The following is a 17062-nucleotide window of genomic DNA, read 5'->3' on the forward strand; positions in this document are numbered from 1 at the left end:
GTAATCTAAGTAGGAATAATTGATCAAGCCGGACTGACGCTCGTGTCCCCTTCGTGCGATTCTTGCGGAGCAAAGACACTAAGCAAACAGTGTCTTCTCGTGATAGCACGATGAGTGTTTACAGTTCTAGCATTATAAAAAACATTATAGCAGTAATATCACAGTGCGTTTTAAATAATCGAGGAATCGGAAAGACTTTTGCTAAATATGTTTTTTAATCAAAACAAATTACGAATCCGTGAGGTAAATATCATTGCCAAAGTTTCGAGAATTCAATTCAATAGCACTATCAATTAAAATCAATATTAATTAAAATGTCTATGAAAGTATGTGGAGCAACGTTTACGCGCGAATGCGCTCGAGTCTCTCCCTGTGTGGTGAACCAGTTTTATCTTTCTCAGATATTATTACCAGATTATCGAGGAATGACTTTTATCCGCTTATCTCCTAGTCCCCTAGTGCTTACTTCTGATGTTGAAAGGCCTCTACGTCATAAATTAACTCATCGTGACGACAGAGTAATCTCAGATTCAGTCGCATCGCACATGTCGTGGTGAACCGTCGCATTCACCAGAATTCTAATATTTCTTCGGCAGGTAAACTCGAGGCGAGTTGCTTCAGTTACCTGTCACCTCGATCCTGCGATCGAATCATTATATCGCTTCTTCCACTGTCAATTCGCCGTACACATTGATCTGCAAACATGATTAAGCATATGTACAGCAAGGATTCTAGAGATATAGAAGTAAGTGCAAACTTCTGATACGCGATTTCATAACATGAAGAATTAATTTAGATATCGCGATTTTTACTTCAACGAATATGTTATAATTTCCATATCACGATTTTTACTTCAATGAATATGTTATAATATTGTTTTTGGAATTTTTTCATTCATGTATGTTATCTAATATTAAATCTTTTTGTAACTCTTCTCTTTCTACTTTTTATATTTTTAGTTTATTGTGAGTGTTTGTCCACAAACTCGTTAACACGATTAAGCTGATATCATTTAATAAATAGATGTTTTCTATGGCGATATAAAAATTAAAAAGTTCTATTCAAGTATCTACTCTTATCTTTCGAGTTTTTATTGCAGTTGATATCTTATACTTTGTGATAGATTTCTGCGGCTAATTAAAGAAGTATAATATAAGTATGGTATATTTCAGAATTTACTGAGCATCAATCCAAAGTCCAAAAGTCACGCGACTCTCGTACCATCAGCGCGTACCAAGCAAGACAAGCAGCACTGGAAGAGAAACATCCATGAGAAATGTGACGTAAGATAGAAACCAAATCAAATATCAAATTCTACAAAAATATTTGAAATGTGTTCTCAAAATTTCACTTTAAAACGGCAAATTATGCAGAAATTCATTATAAAATGTATAATGCTAAAGAAATGTTCTTATATCTCAAAAATGCATAATTCTATCCGCAAAACACGAGCGATAAGATCGAAATCTCCTGTTACGTATTCTCTTGGAGCATTCGTGATTATATTAATCAATTGTGCACGTAAAAAGTGCACAAATGCAGATGCTAAACTTTGATTGAGTACTCATAAAAATTAACTGAATAAAATAATTGACTAAAATTCAGACAACACCAAGTCTTTCATTACCTTCAAGCAAAAACAAGTGTTTATCAGAAGGCATTAAATATTAGGGATTAAATATTATTTCATATTATGATTATACATACAGTCAATAAGATATATTTCATTAACATTCACCAAGACCGTTTTAGAATCTGCCTCAATCTTAATCCTTCTCAACTGTTCTCTCCAGAGCTGCGTGTCGCTGACGAAGAACTTCGACGACATCAAGCACACCACCTTGAGCGAGCGCGGGGCTCTGAGGGAAGCGGCGCGTTGCCTGAAGTGTGCCGATGCACCCTGTCAAAAATCCTGCCCCACGCAGTTGGACATCAAGTCCTTCATCACTTCGATCTCCAACAAGAATTACTATGGCGCGGCCAAGGCGATCCTCTCGGACAACCCTCTCGGTCTCACCTGCGGCATGGTTTGCCCGACCAGCGATCTCTGTGTGGGCGGATGTAATCTCTACGCGACCGAGGAAGGACCTATCAACATCGGCGGACTCCAACACTTCGCGATGGACGTAGGCACAGAATGCCCGAGGAAGTTACCCAGATAGCCAAGTCTGCCGAAAGCAGATGATGCAACTATCTGCTATCAACTATTGCCAGCCAAAAGACAACAAATTTGATACAGAAGTTGTTATTAACGATTAATTCGACAAATTGGTGCCAGAAATGTAACGGAGCTTGCTCACAAAATCTAAGAACAGATTGGCGGCAGAAACCGAGCAGAATCTGCAAACATGGCTTGAAGTCGGATTGTCGACAGAAACCGAGCAAGATTTGCGCACGCGGAATCTAACGGCAGATTGGCAGCGGAAAGCGAGCAAGATCTGCGCGCGCGGAATCTAACAGCAGATTGGCAGCAGAAACCGAACAGGATCTGCAGCTTTTGACAGTATTCAAATTTACACGGCTATGAATATGTGTTTTCGCTCCGCACCGCTATGCGGTGCACGCGTCGAGTTCTTACTCGATGTTAGGATTTAGCCTAACAGTTATATAAGTTAATATACGCGCCTTGGCACGATAATATTAATTTTTCTGAAAATTTTTGCACTTGCGGCACAGAGGCTCCCATGGACAACGTCCATGTAGTTCACGCACGCCACGAGCAATCTGAAGTTCGAAAGCAAAATTCGGACTTCGGATTAGAATAAATTAACAATAAGAGAGAGATTATGCAACGAACTGTCAGAGAGACACATCAAGCCAAATGTACTTTAATTTAACAAGCAAACAAATGCGTTCTATTAACACATGGTAATATAAAATGGCAATTTATAGTGTGTTAAAAGTAAACACATGCTTTAATATATCGTAAATATGAATGGCCAAAAGCTGCAGATTCTGTTCGGTTTCTGCCGTCAATCTGCCGTCAGATGTTAACAGATCCTGCTCGGTTTCTGCCGCCAATCCGCTGTCAGAGTCTGTTAGCAGGCTCTGCTGACAGATCACTATCCTAATGCGGACATAACGGATGCCAATTTGCTATCAACTTCTGCAGTAATCTGTTGCCAATCTGCTGGCAGATTGCACACATTTTGCTTACTGGGTACGTAACAATTCTAACGCAAACAATTCTTAATCGTTTCTTCTTTCTTCTTCCAGATTTTCAAACAGATGAACATACCTCAAACTAGAATACCCGGTCAGACGGTACCCCATGCGAGCACGAAGATCGCCTTACTGGGTTGCGGACCGGCTTCTCTCTCATGCGCGACGTTCCTCGCCCGACTCGGTTACGATGACGTTGCGATCTTCGAGAAGGAGAAGTACATCGGCGGTTTAAGCTCTTCCGAGATACCGCAATACCGGCTTCCGTATGACGTTGTAAATTTCGAGGTGGACCTCGTCAGGGATCTAGGAGTGAAGATCGAGTTAGGAAGATCGCTGTCTGAAGATGATTTGACGATAGAGGTAAATTTGAAATTAGTTTAAAAAATCTGGTATATCCAGAATAGTTGTTTTTTTCGATTTTTATTTATTTATCTTCTATTGTGCTATTTTGACAAGTATTTATCTGGAAGATTGCAATGAATTTGTGATAACGAATTACAAATAGATTCGAAAATGTTTCAGAATCTTCAAAATGCTGGATACAAAGCTATCTTTTTAGGAATTGGATTACCAGAACCGAAGAGTGTACCAATCTTCGAAAATCTCACGGCAGAAATGGGTTTCTTCACTTCAAAAAGCTTTCTACCCGCTGTCGCGAAAGGCAGCAAGCCGGGTATGTGCGCCTGCAGGAGTAACCAGGAACTTCCGTCTCTTCATGGCAATGTGATCGTCCTCGGTGCAGGAGACACTGCTTTCGACTGCGCCACTTCCGCTCTTAGATGCGGTGCGAAAAAGGTGTTTGTCGTTTTCCGAAAAGGCTTCACCAACGTACGGGCTGTTCCAGAAGAGGTAATCGTTCACGATGTTCATGAAATACGTGCTTTTGCTAAGAAAACATTGGAATCCAAACAATCTAAATTTAATATCTATAATTTTAATGTCTTTTTCAAAATCTGAAATCTTTAAAAAGTTTTGGAATTTAATTACTCAAATATATATACAGGGTGCCTCACCCTGTATATGCAGAATTTTGAGAGATTTTTAAAAATTGTTTAGATGGACCTGGCGAAAGAAGAGAAATGCGAATTTATACCTTTCCAATCGCCGAGACGAGTCGTTCTTCGCAACGGTAGAATCGCCGCGGTCGAATTTTGCAGGACTGAACAGAACGAGGAAGGCGAGTGGGTAGAAGACGAAGAGCAGAAGGTCATCTTGAAGGCAAACTTCGTGATTTCAGCTTTCGGTTCAGGATTATACAGTTCTGCTGGTGAGCAACGTCATTTCGTTCTTTAGATTATACAAGTTAAACGATAAAAAAATTAATAAATCAGAGAAAATAGAATTAAATAATGATTACTTTCGTGATAAAGTGAAGCGTGCCATGGCGCCTATTAAGATGAACAGATGGAATCTGCCGGAAGTGGACGAGACCACGATGGCCACTTCGGTAGCAGGTGTGTTCTGCGGAGGAGACCTGGCTGGCGTCGCTCAGACGACCGTGGAATCCGTGAACGATGGAAAAACTGCAGCATGGTACATTCACAAGTACATACAGGTGTGCAATTGATAATAAGTAAGAGTGATTTGTATTATTGTTTCTTCAGTTCTTGTTTCTCACGTATCTCGTCTAGGAATCTTATGGCCTGAGGGTACCGGAAGTACCAAAATTGCCAAAATTCCACACCGCCATCGACGACGTTGACCTGAGCGTTGAGATGTGCGGCCTGAGATTTGAGAATCCCTTCGGTCTGGCGTCCGCACCACCTTGCACTAGCAGTGCGATGATCCGACGAGCCTTCGAAGCTGGATGGGCCTTCGTCATCACGAAAACCTTCTCCTTACCGAAGGTAAACCATGAAATCATTGAATTGCAAGTCAAGTTTTTCTTATTTCTAAAGCTGTGCTCCGACAATCTTATTTCTGCAGGATCTAGTCACCAACGTGTCGCCGCGCATCATCAAAGGCACAACGTCTCGCCATCATCACGGACCCGAGCAAAGCAGTTTCCTCAACATCGAGCTGATATCCGAGAAGACTGCCAATTACTGGTGCGCCAGTATCGAAGAACTGAAACGAGATTTCCCCACGAAGGTACGTATTTTTGTTTCTTCAGCCCGAATCACGGTCTCATGTAAAATTAGAGAACAGTGCGATTAACAAGATCGGAATAATAATAAAATAGTTGAAAACGGTCGGTATTATTCCTCATTATCATCCTTACTGATAGATTGTCGTCGCAAGCATCATGTGCGTGTATGACAAGGATGACTGGACGTGCCTGGCGCAGCGTGCAGAAGCAGCTGGTGCCGATGCCTTAGAATTGAATCTATCCTGTCCTCACGGTATGGGCGAATCCGGAATGGGCCTGGCTTGCGGACAGGTTCGTCATCTATTACGCCTTTATTTGTTTTATTTATTTCTCTTTTAGTAGAATTCAAGCATTGCAGCATTGTAATTGATTTCTAGGATCCAAAATTGGTCAGAGACATTTCCTCGTGGGTACGTGAAGCTGTCAAGATACCGTTTTTCATCAAATTGACACCCAACATCACCGACATTGTTTCCATTGCCAAAGCAGCTTACGAGGGTACAAAATTCAAACATTCGTAATTAATATAATAGTAGATCATGCGAAAAATAAAATAAATATAGGATAATATAGGATAATACTGTAGGAAAAATAATTAAATAGAAAAAGAAAGAAAATTCTTTCTAAATATTTTAATTATTTAATTATTCTTTAACAATGTCGAAGTACTTAACGTAAATTTTTACGTAATTACTTATACAGGGTGGGGCAATAACTATTACCACCTTAAATATCTTCTAATTTATAAGGTCCAGAGGAAAATTTATGTAATCAAAATTATACGGTACGAAGGGGGCTAACATATGGCGATAATAATTTTTGTCCTGGTGGAGGCGCTTCGAAGATATCAAGGTCACCTTCATTTTTTTTAATAGGTTCGGTATGTTTTTTTTCCATAATTTTATAGAGGAGCTTAAAACAAGTACGGAACTCATGACACAAAATTATTGAACAAGATTAAATGTAAATGAAAACGATAAAAAATACATTTTTATATTAAATGAAATTTACGTTTAAAAGATGTACGAAATGACGCTTTATTAGTATGTTTTGTCGGAATGTTTTGATTTTGACATTCCTCATAAATGAGGATCAACTTGTTCTTCAAACGGATACATCGATGAAAATAAATAGTGACGTAAACTTATTTCAATGAAAACAAAGACCCTTTGAAGGCCATCTTAATAAGTTCACAGGATAAGATAAACATAAAAAGTAGTATCGATAGATAAGTCAATCGTGCAAGATGTATTCATTTGAAGAACAAGTCGACATGATGGAGAATGATCTCATTTATGGAGAATGTCAAACAAATTCAGTGAGAGCGCAAAATTTATACGCTGAACGATATCCTAATCGCACTCAGCCTTCGCGTCGAACATTTAAAATCCTATTTATTTTCATCGATATCTTCGATTTCATTGATATCTTCGAAGCGCCTCCACCAGGACAAAAATTATTATCGCCATATGTTAGCCCCCTTCGTACCGTATAATTTTGATTACATAAATTTTCCTCTGGACCTTATAAATTAGAAGATATTTAAAGTGGTAATAGTTATTGCCCCACCCTGTATATTTCGGCCTAGTTATAACTGTCGAAAAAACTTGGTGTATAACGTTTACAGAATTTATTCAATATATTAATATTTAGGTAAAGCCGATGGTGTTACCGCAATCAACACGGTGTCGGGATTAATGGGATTGCGCGGCAATGCGATTCCCTGGCCGGCGGTCGGTCTCAATAAGTCCACGACGTATGGTGGGATGTCGGGAAATGCTACCAGACCCCAAGCTCTGATGGCCATTTCAAAGATCGCAAATCGCCTTCCAGGATTTCCGATACTTGGCACCGGCGGAGTTGATTCGGCTGATGTAGCGTTGCAGTTCTTGCATTGCGGTGCGTCGGTCGTCCAGGTATAACAAATCAATGTAATTAATGCGAGTCATATATTATTTGAAGAAGAGGCATGGACTCTGCTCAAAAAAAGTACGTCACTATATTGCAAGAAAAGATGGAATACGCGCTTACGGTGAAAATTATATTACGATAAAAAAAGTTATACATTATATCAGAAACATTTTAATCGGATGTTTAATACGCAGATTTGTAGCGCTATTCAGAATCAGGATTTCACCATAATAGACGACTACGTGACTGGCTTAAAAGCGTTGTTATACTTGAAGAGCCTGGAACAGGTGAAGAATTGGGACGGTCAGAGTCCGCCGACGTTGAAACATCAGAAAGGCAAGCCTGTTTCCTTGCAACACGCTCTCGGCAAGGTAAATGTTATCAATAACTCGTTGATTTTTAAAACTGCAACATCAGAAGAAGAAGAAGAAAACGATCAGAAGCTAAATAACAATGCAAAAATATTAATATTAATAAAATCAGAAAATTTCTGTATTACGATAAACACTTCTGCAGCACGTACCGCATTTCGGGGAGTATCAAAAGCTACGCGAGCAGAAGACAGCTGAGCTGAAAGCGGACTCGAACCCCCTGGAGGAAGCCGTCGCGGTGACGCGGCCGGCTCCAGAACCGGTCGCGCCGATACCCAGCATCAGGGAAGTCATCGGCAAAGCTTTACCTCATATTGGCAACTACAAACAATTGGACAATAAGGAGCAAGTGGTCGCCTTGATCGACGATGTGCGTTATTAAGTGACTGACTTGAACGGCTAGCACACCGTTACCTGAAGATTCTCATTTATGCATCCTTTTGCAGGATATGTGCATAAATTGTGGCAAGTGCTACATGGCTTGCGCCGACTCTGGATACCAGGCGATCATCTTCGATCCTAAAACCCACATTCCCAGTGTGACGGACGATTGCACTGGATGCACGCTCTGTCTGTCTGTGTGTCCGATTATCGACTGCATCACGTAAGTAGTCGAAGTACATAGAATCCCCTTCACTCTCTATTTTCTGTTCGTTTTCCAGTTTGTTTTTATTTATATATTCTTTATTTAATTCCAGCATGGTCCCAAAAACGATTCCGCACGTAATTAAAAGAGGTGTGCCAGTTTAAGTTTATTGTGCACACTTCATATGTTGAAATTTCATTACAGAATTTTATTGTTTCGTGAAAATTGTATTGTATAAAACTGTGTGCATTGATGTACGAAAATTGTATTGCGATTTAGAATCAATAATACCGTTTTTCTACATACAATAATGAATGACTTACAATTGAGTAACTGTTAACATCAATTAAATAAAGAATTTTGTGTAAAATGTATGATGTAATATAGCAGAGAGAAATAAACGGCGGCTGAAAAAGAGATTATAATGTCGCTTTTTTAAATTATTTTATTAACTATTGCTAATAATAATTATTATTATTAATAGCAATTCAGTTTTATCTACATATATCGCACTTGCCTTACAATGCGTATATATAATATATTACAATGTTGCATTACGCTGTGTACAAAGGTAGCCTTCTAAAACCAATTACATTCGACACATTAAATTCTCGACTTTAATTCGACAATTGTGAATGTTTACAACGAATGGAAAATATTTATTTAAATTTTAAATTATAAAACGATCATAAATTTTCACAAACATAACGTCACGAATTAAAGGAAAATTGTTGTTATTTAAAAAGCGCGGTTACACAATTGCTTGAAAAACAGCACACATTGTAGAAATAGATCCTTAAATATTATGAATTGAAGAGTCCAGAATTGAAGTCAAAATCCTTTCCTTGTTTTTTATACATATTAAAACTGTATAAACCGTGGACTGCTAACCCATTGGTATTTCGTGCAGTGACCTTTGCATTCCGTGCCGTCGTCAAGCCTAAAATTAATATATCTTTTATTAAAAACTTAAGTCAAACCTTTAGCTAGAAAAAAATTTTAAGACATTAAATGCATTTTTACTATTATACATTTTCTCATTTTTCATTACAAAAGATAGTTCTAAATTCGGTTTCCTTACTTTTGCCAAACTTGTAATTAAACATAGACTAAGACAGAATAAAAATAAATGGATGGATTAATGTAATTCATTTTTATAATTGTCCTTACGCGCAATCCTCCGTTGGACACATGCACGAGAAACATTGCGGTTGCAGTATATCGAAATACATCGTTCCAATTTTAGTAGCGAAAGGGCTCGAGGCATTTTTCAAGCAATTGTAAAACTCTTCGTCGCACGAACAAGCAGATCTGTAATCATAAAAGTACAAAGATATCGGATCAGTAAATTCAATAACTTGTTAAAAGTAAAAACTGTCGATAAAAGCAATGAGGGTCAAGTAGTAGATCTATACTTTAAAAGGATTAAATACGCGATTTGATAATATGACTTACACTCGAATTATATCTCACGTCTGCTACGCAGAAATTATTTGATAAGAGAAGATTACACGAATACTAGCACACAAACGATACAGAATTTTTTTCAAGTGTGCTAAGAAAAGGTCTAATGAGAGAAGGTCTAGATATGAATATTATACGAGAGATAACGGAAGTGAAACTCTCGTTGTCTTACTCTCACTCTTGTCTTACGTTTAATTACCTCGTAAAGATACCATTATTCTTCAGATTGACCTCCGTATCACCGGCTAGGATATTACTCTGGCACTTATCATGTGCTCTGCAACAGGCGTCCGTTCTTTTGAGAAGCCCAAGGTCGTCGTCTTTACGTGCGATATCTCCACTGCCGCACCATAGTGTTCCTAACATAGGTATCAGGGTAGGATCCATTATTATCGTCAAATGTTTTAAGTTTCTCACTATGCAATACTGTGTTTTTTATGTATATATAAGAATTTAATTAATTTTACAATCAATATATGCGTTTTCTCAATTCAATTCTTTATAAAAGAATCGTTTTCATATTTATACTGTTGCTCCGTCTGGAATAGAAAATTTTATTTGAGTTTTTTCATCTTTAACATTGTCAATTCTTGGTAAAATCGCGTTTTTATCATTAATCACTCATGCATCGCCGTTATCTTGTTCCTGCATAAATGAAAAACCATTAATACCGGGTACGGCGAAAACCGACTTATTTGTAATGTTGTGCATATAATTGTAAAGATAATTCTATCTTTCGGAATTGTGCAAGCGTAAGCTTTTAATCCATCAGTCTTACGAGCGCTGCAATTATGACATTTACGGCAAACGAACACTATAATGTTTTGCAAAATAATGAAAACATCTTGAGTATTCTGTTTTACTTGTTCTCAAGAATCGTAACAGTCTATTTATATTTGTACTCCTCCATAAATAAACCGATAAAAAAATTCCTTATTTCTATATATATATAAAAATGCTATTTAATCAAGTAAATCTATCCGAGATTATTCTCGGCATTTATTTATGGTATTCTTTCCATCAATTTGATTCCTTTAATTATAAATTCATCAATTTGTATCAAGTTACCTGGGAAGATAACGTGGATTTGCTCTTCAAATCGGTTAAGGATATCACTCAAAGATCTTCTATTATTAGGTTGCGTGTTATTTCTAGGTCTAATATGACCAATGATGTTTCCCATAATATTTCCCGCATCTTCTATAGGCCTCATCAGACCATTCAGGAATCTTTCCAGCCACGATAAACGAGTTCTGACAGAACCAGGTGCATCTTCAGTATCGCAATCATTCTGACAATCACCGAATCGAATGGCGATGCTGAAGATGAGGAGGAGCATGCAAAGACAAATGTTTCGTCGTAACATCGTGCTGTTTTGTCACCTGGAGTAAAAAATAGAGACGATCTTCTTGATAAATGCAACGCATTGTTGCATTACATGCAGAACAGAACAGAAGAAAAACTTCGAGGAGGAAAGTGTGTTTAAGAGTGAATGAAGTAATGAAAAATTAGTTTGCACTTCCGCGAATAATTGTCTCTTGAAAACTATTACGGGAAAAAATAAATTATCATTTATAATCGCATGTGGTATGATCGCAGAAGACACACCTGAAACATAGCAACTATAATTTTCCAGAATGGTATTCATTCAAAAAATTCTTAATTTCGCATGTATCACAATATGTTCTATCTACAACGAAATGCAAATTTGATAAATATAAATTAAAATTCAAGCTTGGTATTCATATTCAAATTAACTCCAGTTCTGCAAAAAATGTAAAAATAAGATAATTCATATTCTCCGACATGTAACATTGACGCTTAATAATCTTATCGTAATTGATATATACCGTTTAAGAGACGCTTAAATAAAAGAGTTTGCAGCTAATAATAATTGTCCAGCTAATTCGCTATTGACATTTGATATTTCTTAATTCCAGTATTACAATGTGAAATATTCCACAGTAGAAATTCCAAATAAAATATAATAATAAAATACAAAAATAAAAATAATTTTGAAATTATAAATTTTAATTTTTTTATTAAAGATAAAATAAATGTTAAAAAATATCTTATATTTACTAGAGGGATAGTGTTATACAAAGGAATTTTGAAAACGAAGTGTTTGATAAACAATTTTGTAACAAGTATGCTTTGCAGTTGAAGTGTTGTTTTTCACATTTTCCATTTCACATTGCAAGCGTAGCAAATATTTTAAGCAAAATGCATATTCGTATAATATTTGCATGCTCATTTTATTTTCTGATACGCCAGGCTTTTTTTCTTGCGCTGATGGTTCTCTCTCTTTCTCTCTCTCTCTCTTTCTCACACGCAATGAAAAATCTTAATACACAAAAATACTTCTCTAATAAATAAAACATGAATAAATAGAAATTTTTATCCAAGAAATTTCGGTTTTACACAAAAAGATTTTGTTTTTTTAGTAGAAATTATTTTCATTTCTCAAGATAATTTTAATAATTGTACAACGAATAATGTAATAATAAAATTATCAATTTAAATTAATGAAATATTGGGTTGATCGAAAAGTCCGTGCGGATCTTTTTAGCAAAATACAAAAGTTATTATCAGAAATTAATACAAAATTCTATGTTAGTATTTTGTTACAAAAATCCGCAACGACACTTCGGTCAATCCAATACATGACATCGATGACATTAAAGTATGTATCACAGTATTACTAATTCATGATTATTTTACAAGCATAAATTCTAAAACAGTGCTTTCGCAAGAAAAAAGATACAAAAAATTATGAATTATATAAATATCCTTCAAATTCAACATGGAAAAAAGTTAATAACTCGATCGGCGAAAGTCATCCGATCTGTCATCTGAAAGTCTAGTAGATTCGACTGAGACGCGCTGATCTGATTGACAAAAATTGCACGGTGTTGCGCGCATCGCGTTCGCTTACCTGGCTGCAACTGACTGATGCGTTTCTAAGCCTCAGGTAGTCACACTTGACTTAAGTACTCTCGATACTCCATTCGACCGCGTTGATGACCATTGTCACTTAACACTTGTGCAAATGTCAAGGGTACTACCAAGAAAATTGCCACTAATACATACATCATATTGCATTATCTATGTAGACGATATAGATAAAATTTGCGATCGACGTTTGCTCGAGAGTGACATAAGCGCGACAAATGCAAAATAGAATAAATAATCAACAATGCGGGGACAATAAATGGCATGTGTGATATAACTTTGTTTTGCTTTCCTGTTTGTACAGATCATTGCAGCTATCAATGGATTTGCGCGCTTATGCACAATTGCGAGATAATTTATCATCGGCGATCTTGCGCGGGATGGAGTAAACGAAAGTAAACGGCGTCATAATTGATTGCTATTCCGCTGCGTTTAAGCAACGGCCGTACCATTTGCGTACACAAAATACACATCTTCGAATACGCTTTTACACACGTCATTTGCGTCATTATCAAAAGATATATAGCGGGTCTTGTTATGTCTGTACATTTGTGATATCAATGATTATTAGCACCGCGCGCATTACGGAATCGCATGATATAATAATAATATAAAAAAGAATTCGCGCGATTATATATATATACAATTCTGTACTACACGTTTGTTGAGGTATTTCGATTAGCGTATAAAAAGTGACGTTTCGAAACCGCTTTGATCCACTTTAAGAAAAATAACAGGTATAAAGTATAGATCGTCGTACGATTATATGCGGATAATATTATATTTTATATTGTATATGCCTGCGTTTAAGAGTCCTTCGCAACATTCTCCGCTATCGTCGTTATATCCTCCGCTGCCTGCTCCTTCAGAGCAAGGCGTTTCTGTAGACGCGGACACCGTGGGCAACAATGATTGTGCTTAGACCAACAAACGCGATGATGCACTGCTGAACATTGCTGACAAATGATCGAGCTCGCGTCCCACGGAAAGATGACGTCGTCGTTGCCACATATCTCGCACAAGTGTCCCCTATAAGTATCACAATTAATTTAATCCTTCAAACTTATTATAAGAAACAGAACTTTGTACCGATATAAATGTTAAGCAAGTTGTGTTACGTATATATGAATTATTTCAGGTACTGCGAATTTAATACCACTTACAGCCAAATGTCACGTAAAGCGTACCAACAATTACTATTGTTAGTACGCTTTACGTGACATTTGGCTGTAAGTGGTATTAAATTCATGTTGTTGTATAAAATAAATAATATGATGTTGCGTGCTACTTGGTAGAAACAATTCTACTCGCACTACTCGAGTGGTTTTCGAATCTTTAAATCGTGATTATCAGGAATCTTAGAATATTAGAAATTCCATAGGTAACTCATTCTGTTACGTAACTAATTCTGCACATTTATTAAATACAAAGAATGATAGCGATGAGGGCCTTCACGGATGAATTCAACATAAAAACTGAGCTATGTTTACAGAGTGCGTTCCTTCCTTGTTTAAATTTAAGTTTAAGTGATTACCTTGCTTTACAGAGCTCGCACTGCTGCATGATGTGCGTCTGCATTGCGTCGTACGTGATACGAAGCTCATCCAGGAGGACGCCATTCTGAAGATCAACAAGGTCCTTAACGGAATAATTACTGGAATTTTCGACCATGTGCGAACGCAGACTGGTTTTCCACGGTAACCCCTGGACGGCGGCTTCCGTGCACAGAACTAAATATTTCTTCATCATCTGCATTTCCTCTCGCATCCGCTGAAATTTTATATTTTTACATATCTCAGCATTTCTCCACGCCAATAATATTTTTAATCTGTCGATTTATTAATTTCCAGCGATAATTATTAATATTAATGACTGGAAATGCAAATATCATGATCATGATTGAAGCCGCATTATTTTTCTGTCATTAATTCCATTTTAATTCTATTTTAATTATGATGAAATCTCACCTTTACAAGCGCCAAATCCGGGACCAGGGTAAACAGCTTTGGATTCAATTTTTCCAACGGTAATACAGAACGATTCTCCAGGAGCGTTAGAAATTGTGCCGAAACGCGGGACACCAGACGCGGCTCCATATCCCAGTTTCTGATCACTCTCGCGGGGATGACCGTGGCTGTGTTCCAATGGCATTTCTGACAGTAGTACAACCCATCGTAGTCGCAGAGTCGCGGTTCTATCCACGCCGACTCTAAAAATGTTATTCTCTTGTTATAACATAATTATTATCTACATAATTATGAGTATTTCGGAGATATATCAGTATTGTATAAACACTTGCTCGCATTATTGATTTGATGAGCGATTGCAACTCCATATTTATTAAATTTTACAAAAATCTAGCTATTTCAAAGCATCCTAATGCAATTAGGATATATACAGATGTCAGTTGTGTTAAAACGGTAACACCGTGAACCTTGTTATCTCCATACAAATGCTTCATAGCTTTGCCTTTATTGAATAAATTATCAATCGATATATTATATATCAATTGATGATCCATTTAACTGATAAGTTTCGATATAAGCAAACTTATGAAGTATTTCTATGGAGATAACAAGGTTCACGGTGTTACCGTTAACGCGTTTAACACAACTGACATACGTATGTACATACATGTTAGGTACCTGTGTTCTTAGGTTTACCGAAGCAAGACAGTGATATTTCGCCTGACAAAGCTTGCAAAAAGACAATTAACGTTTAGATTAGTACCCTTGCGTATATTCGCGAGGTATCTCGGACGATTGCACTTAATGTAAACTGATCGCACACTTACTGAACGTTATCCGTACTCTACATTCGGCGCAACGGTAATTCTGTTTCGAGAGGCCTTGCTCGGGGCAGATATCCATCGTGTGGGTGTAACCGCCGGCCTCGCTGGCGATTACGTGCACGCACACGCGGCACACGTTCGCGAGACACTTCCAGTGGCAGCAAAACTTGCAATCTTAAAAAATGGAAATCGCAATGTGTGTTTCACGTTCCTCGCACAATTGGATTTTCGCGACTCGACTGGGCGTTTGAAACGCGAAACTTTTTACCATTGCACTTGTACCACGACTGCAACATCGTCCAAATCGTTCCGCTGCACTGATCGCAGTAAACAGAACCGGTCTTAATAATGTAGTACTTCTGCGGCACGAAGTGATGGCCCATTATCAACTGGGTCTCCAACAGCTTCTGGTCCGAGGCCTCTCGCATCTGCTGCACGCGTAAACGCAACTCAATCAATCGCCGAACGAGCCATTTACGCTCGTCCGAACACTCGGCGCTCTCCAGCACCATGGTTTTGCACCTATTCACCATATCCTGAAGTTCCACTTCAGTGGTCTCCTGAATAAAATAATGTAATTCGTAACAAACCGTTTGCTCATTAATATAAGCTAATGGTAATTAAAAAATAAAAATAGTACAAGTTATAATTATAAAATAAATTATATTAACATTGTTTAATCCCCTGTGTCTAAGTTTGATTTTCTTGCATGCTTGTAATAAATGTTACTGTACCTGCGACATCGAGAGCATGATTTCCACAGACTTCAAGCTCTGGGGAATTGTTCCTCTACTATCCGAACTATCCGCGTCTCCCGTTACATAGTCCGAGGATGAGGAAGGGCTCGAGGATCCTGGACTATAACTGTCGGCCCTTACCCTCGATTGATAGTACGGATCGTTCTCTTCGATAACAGAATTGCCCTTTATGTCTACCATTTTCTATGGGGCACAAGTCATAAAGAGATACATAAAGATAAAGTATGATACATGAAAGGAAATTCTTTTCATATTACCATTATACCTACTGGCGATGATAAAAGCGCACTGATATCTTAACCTACTTCCTTTCTCTCTCTTAAAGCAAAGGTTTCAATAGAATCAACTTACCGAAGAGTATTATGTTACTGTTATCGTTAGATAAACAGATTATCCTGATAATGATGTCCTAGGTAAATAAAAGCGTTCAGTGATTATTAAATATTATAGGAATGCAACTTAAAGGGGTATCTTATAAAGATTAGATTCGAAATATTGAGACTAAAACGTTTTTATGCACTCGTTTTAAAAGAAATGTCTCGACTTTACACCCAATAACCTAAAGAAAAACACGTACCGTCTTTGTACCTATATGCTTCTTGAATAAATTTGTAGCAAATTAGCGCCTTGACATGTAAATATGTGCAATACTTCTAACTGCCATTATTCATTGGGGAATAAGACAACAAATCCGAAATCCATCGCAAACGAGCGGCATGAGAAGCGAAATACGAAAGCTATGCCCATTTTTTTAGGTTATGTTCGATAAATTGTTTGGGTGTGTTCTGAAAGCAGCTGATTATCGCGGAGCGCGTTTTCACAGCGCGAAGTTGAAGTTGCGTAAGTTGCGTAAGCAAGCAAATCAAGGCGTAAAATTATCCTAACTTTGCTCGAGATTATATTGAGAATAAAAACGCTATTCCTTAACGATTTATATAATAATTGATCGATATTTATTATTAATTCGACTAAAGT

General features: G+C 37.4%; 3 protein-coding genes across 5 annotated transcripts; 1 reads left to right on the forward strand and 2 right to left on the reverse strand.

Moving 5' to 3' along the window:
- Positions 1–137: 137 nt before the first annotated feature.
- LOC105276392 (dihydropyrimidine dehydrogenase [NADP(+)]) lies at positions 138–8539 on the forward strand. 2 transcript variants are annotated; one of them, XM_011333964.3, is made up of 17 exons: positions 138–243; positions 402–745; positions 1173–1283; positions 1794–2126; positions 3217–3525; positions 3688–4014; positions 4222–4432; positions 4536–4720; positions 4797–5012; positions 5092–5256; positions 5393–5545; positions 5632–5752; positions 6908–7170; positions 7360–7536; positions 7682–7906; positions 7983–8140; positions 8235–8539. In XM_011333964.3, exons 2-17 carry the CDS (start codon positions 704–706, stop codon positions 8284–8286), a joined length of 3048 nt encoding a protein of 1015 aa, XP_011332266.1. In that variant the 5' UTR covers positions 138–243; positions 402–703; the 3' UTR covers positions 8287–8539. The 2 variants fall into 2 exon arrangements, with proteins under 2 accessions (XP_011332266.1, XP_011332267.1); XM_011333965.3 differs by having other exon boundaries at positions 146–243; positions 597–745.
- A 13-nt stretch (positions 8540–8552) lies between these two features.
- On the reverse strand, positions 8553–12608 carry LOC105276388 (phospholipase A2). Its single transcript, XM_011333958.3, has 5 exons — positions 12522–12608; positions 10655–10968; positions 9786–9945; positions 9293–9433; positions 8553–9062 (listed from the first exon to the last, which is right to left on the reverse strand). Exons 2-5 carry the CDS (start codon positions 10950–10952, stop codon positions 8984–8986), a joined length of 678 nt encoding a protein of 225 aa, XP_011332260.1. The 5' UTR covers positions 10953–10968; positions 12522–12608; the 3' UTR covers positions 8553–8983.
- Positions 12609–12800: 192 nt separating this feature from the next.
- Positions 12801–16998, reverse strand: LOC105276389 (differentially expressed in FDCP 8 homolog). 2 transcript variants are annotated; one of them, XM_011333959.3, is made up of 9 exons: positions 16665–16998; positions 16439–16496; positions 16064–16270; positions 15598–15889; positions 15333–15503; positions 15184–15234; positions 14506–14747; positions 14073–14308; positions 12801–13567 (listed from the first exon to the last, which is right to left on the reverse strand). In XM_011333959.3, the coding sequence occupies exons 3-9, from the start codon at positions 16265–16267 to the stop codon at positions 13345–13347; spliced, it is 1419 nt and encodes a 472-aa protein (XP_011332261.1). In that variant the 5' UTR covers positions 16268–16270; positions 16439–16496; positions 16665–16998; the 3' UTR covers positions 12801–13344. The 2 variants fall into 2 exon arrangements, with proteins under 2 accessions (XP_011332261.1, XP_011332262.1); XM_011333960.3 differs by lacking the exon at positions 15184–15234.
- Between the last annotated feature and the right edge of the window lie 64 nt (positions 16999–17062).

Source organism: Ooceraea biroi, chromosome 6 (genome assembly GCF_003672135.1).
Source record: "Ooceraea biroi isolate clonal line C1 chromosome 6, Obir_v5.4, whole genome shotgun sequence".
Lineage (NCBI taxonomy): Eukaryota > Metazoa > Arthropoda > Insecta > Hymenoptera > Formicidae > Ooceraea > Ooceraea biroi.

What these genes read in the sequence shown, in the direction of transcription:
- LOC105276388 (XM_011333958.3), bottom strand. Translation starts at nt 10,952, where the DNA reads ATGTTACGACGAAACATTTGTCTTTGCATGCTCCTCCTCATCTTCAGC. An exon ending in AATAATGGTATCTTTACGAG is followed by an intron (nt 9,434 to 9,785) that starts GTAATTAAACGT and finishes TTATGATTACAG; the next exon opens with ATCTGCTTGTTCGTGCGACG. An exon ending in TGTCCAACGGAGGATTGCGC is followed by an intron (nt 9,063 to 9,292) that starts GTAAGGACAATT and finishes TATTAATTTTAG; the next exon opens with GCTTGACGACGGCACGGAAT.
- LOC105276392 (XM_011333964.3), top strand. Translation starts at nt 704, where the DNA reads ATGATTAAGCATATGTACAGCAAGGATTCTAGAGATATAGAA. An exon ending in AGGATTATACAGTTCTGCTG is followed by an intron (nt 4,433 to 4,535) that starts GTGAGCAACGTC and finishes TTCGTGATAAAG; the next exon opens with TGAAGCGTGCCATGGCGCCT. An exon ending in AAACCTTCTCCTTACCGAAG is followed by an intron (nt 5,013 to 5,091) that starts GTAAACCATGAA and finishes TTATTTCTGCAG; the next exon opens with GATCTAGTCACCAACGTGTC.
- LOC105276389 (XM_011333959.3), bottom strand. Translation starts at nt 16,267, where the DNA reads ATGGTAGACATAAAGGGCAATTCTGTTATCGAAGAGAACGATCCGTAC. An exon ending in CGGTAAACCTAAGAACACAG is followed by an intron (nt 14,748 to 15,183) that starts GTACCTAACATG and finishes TAACATTTTTAG; the next exon opens with AGTCGGCGTGGATAGAACCG. An exon ending in CGGATTTGGCGCTTGTAAAG is followed by an intron (nt 14,309 to 14,505) that starts GTGAGATTTCAT and finishes ATAAAATTTCAG; the next exon opens with CGGATGCGAGAGGAAATGCA.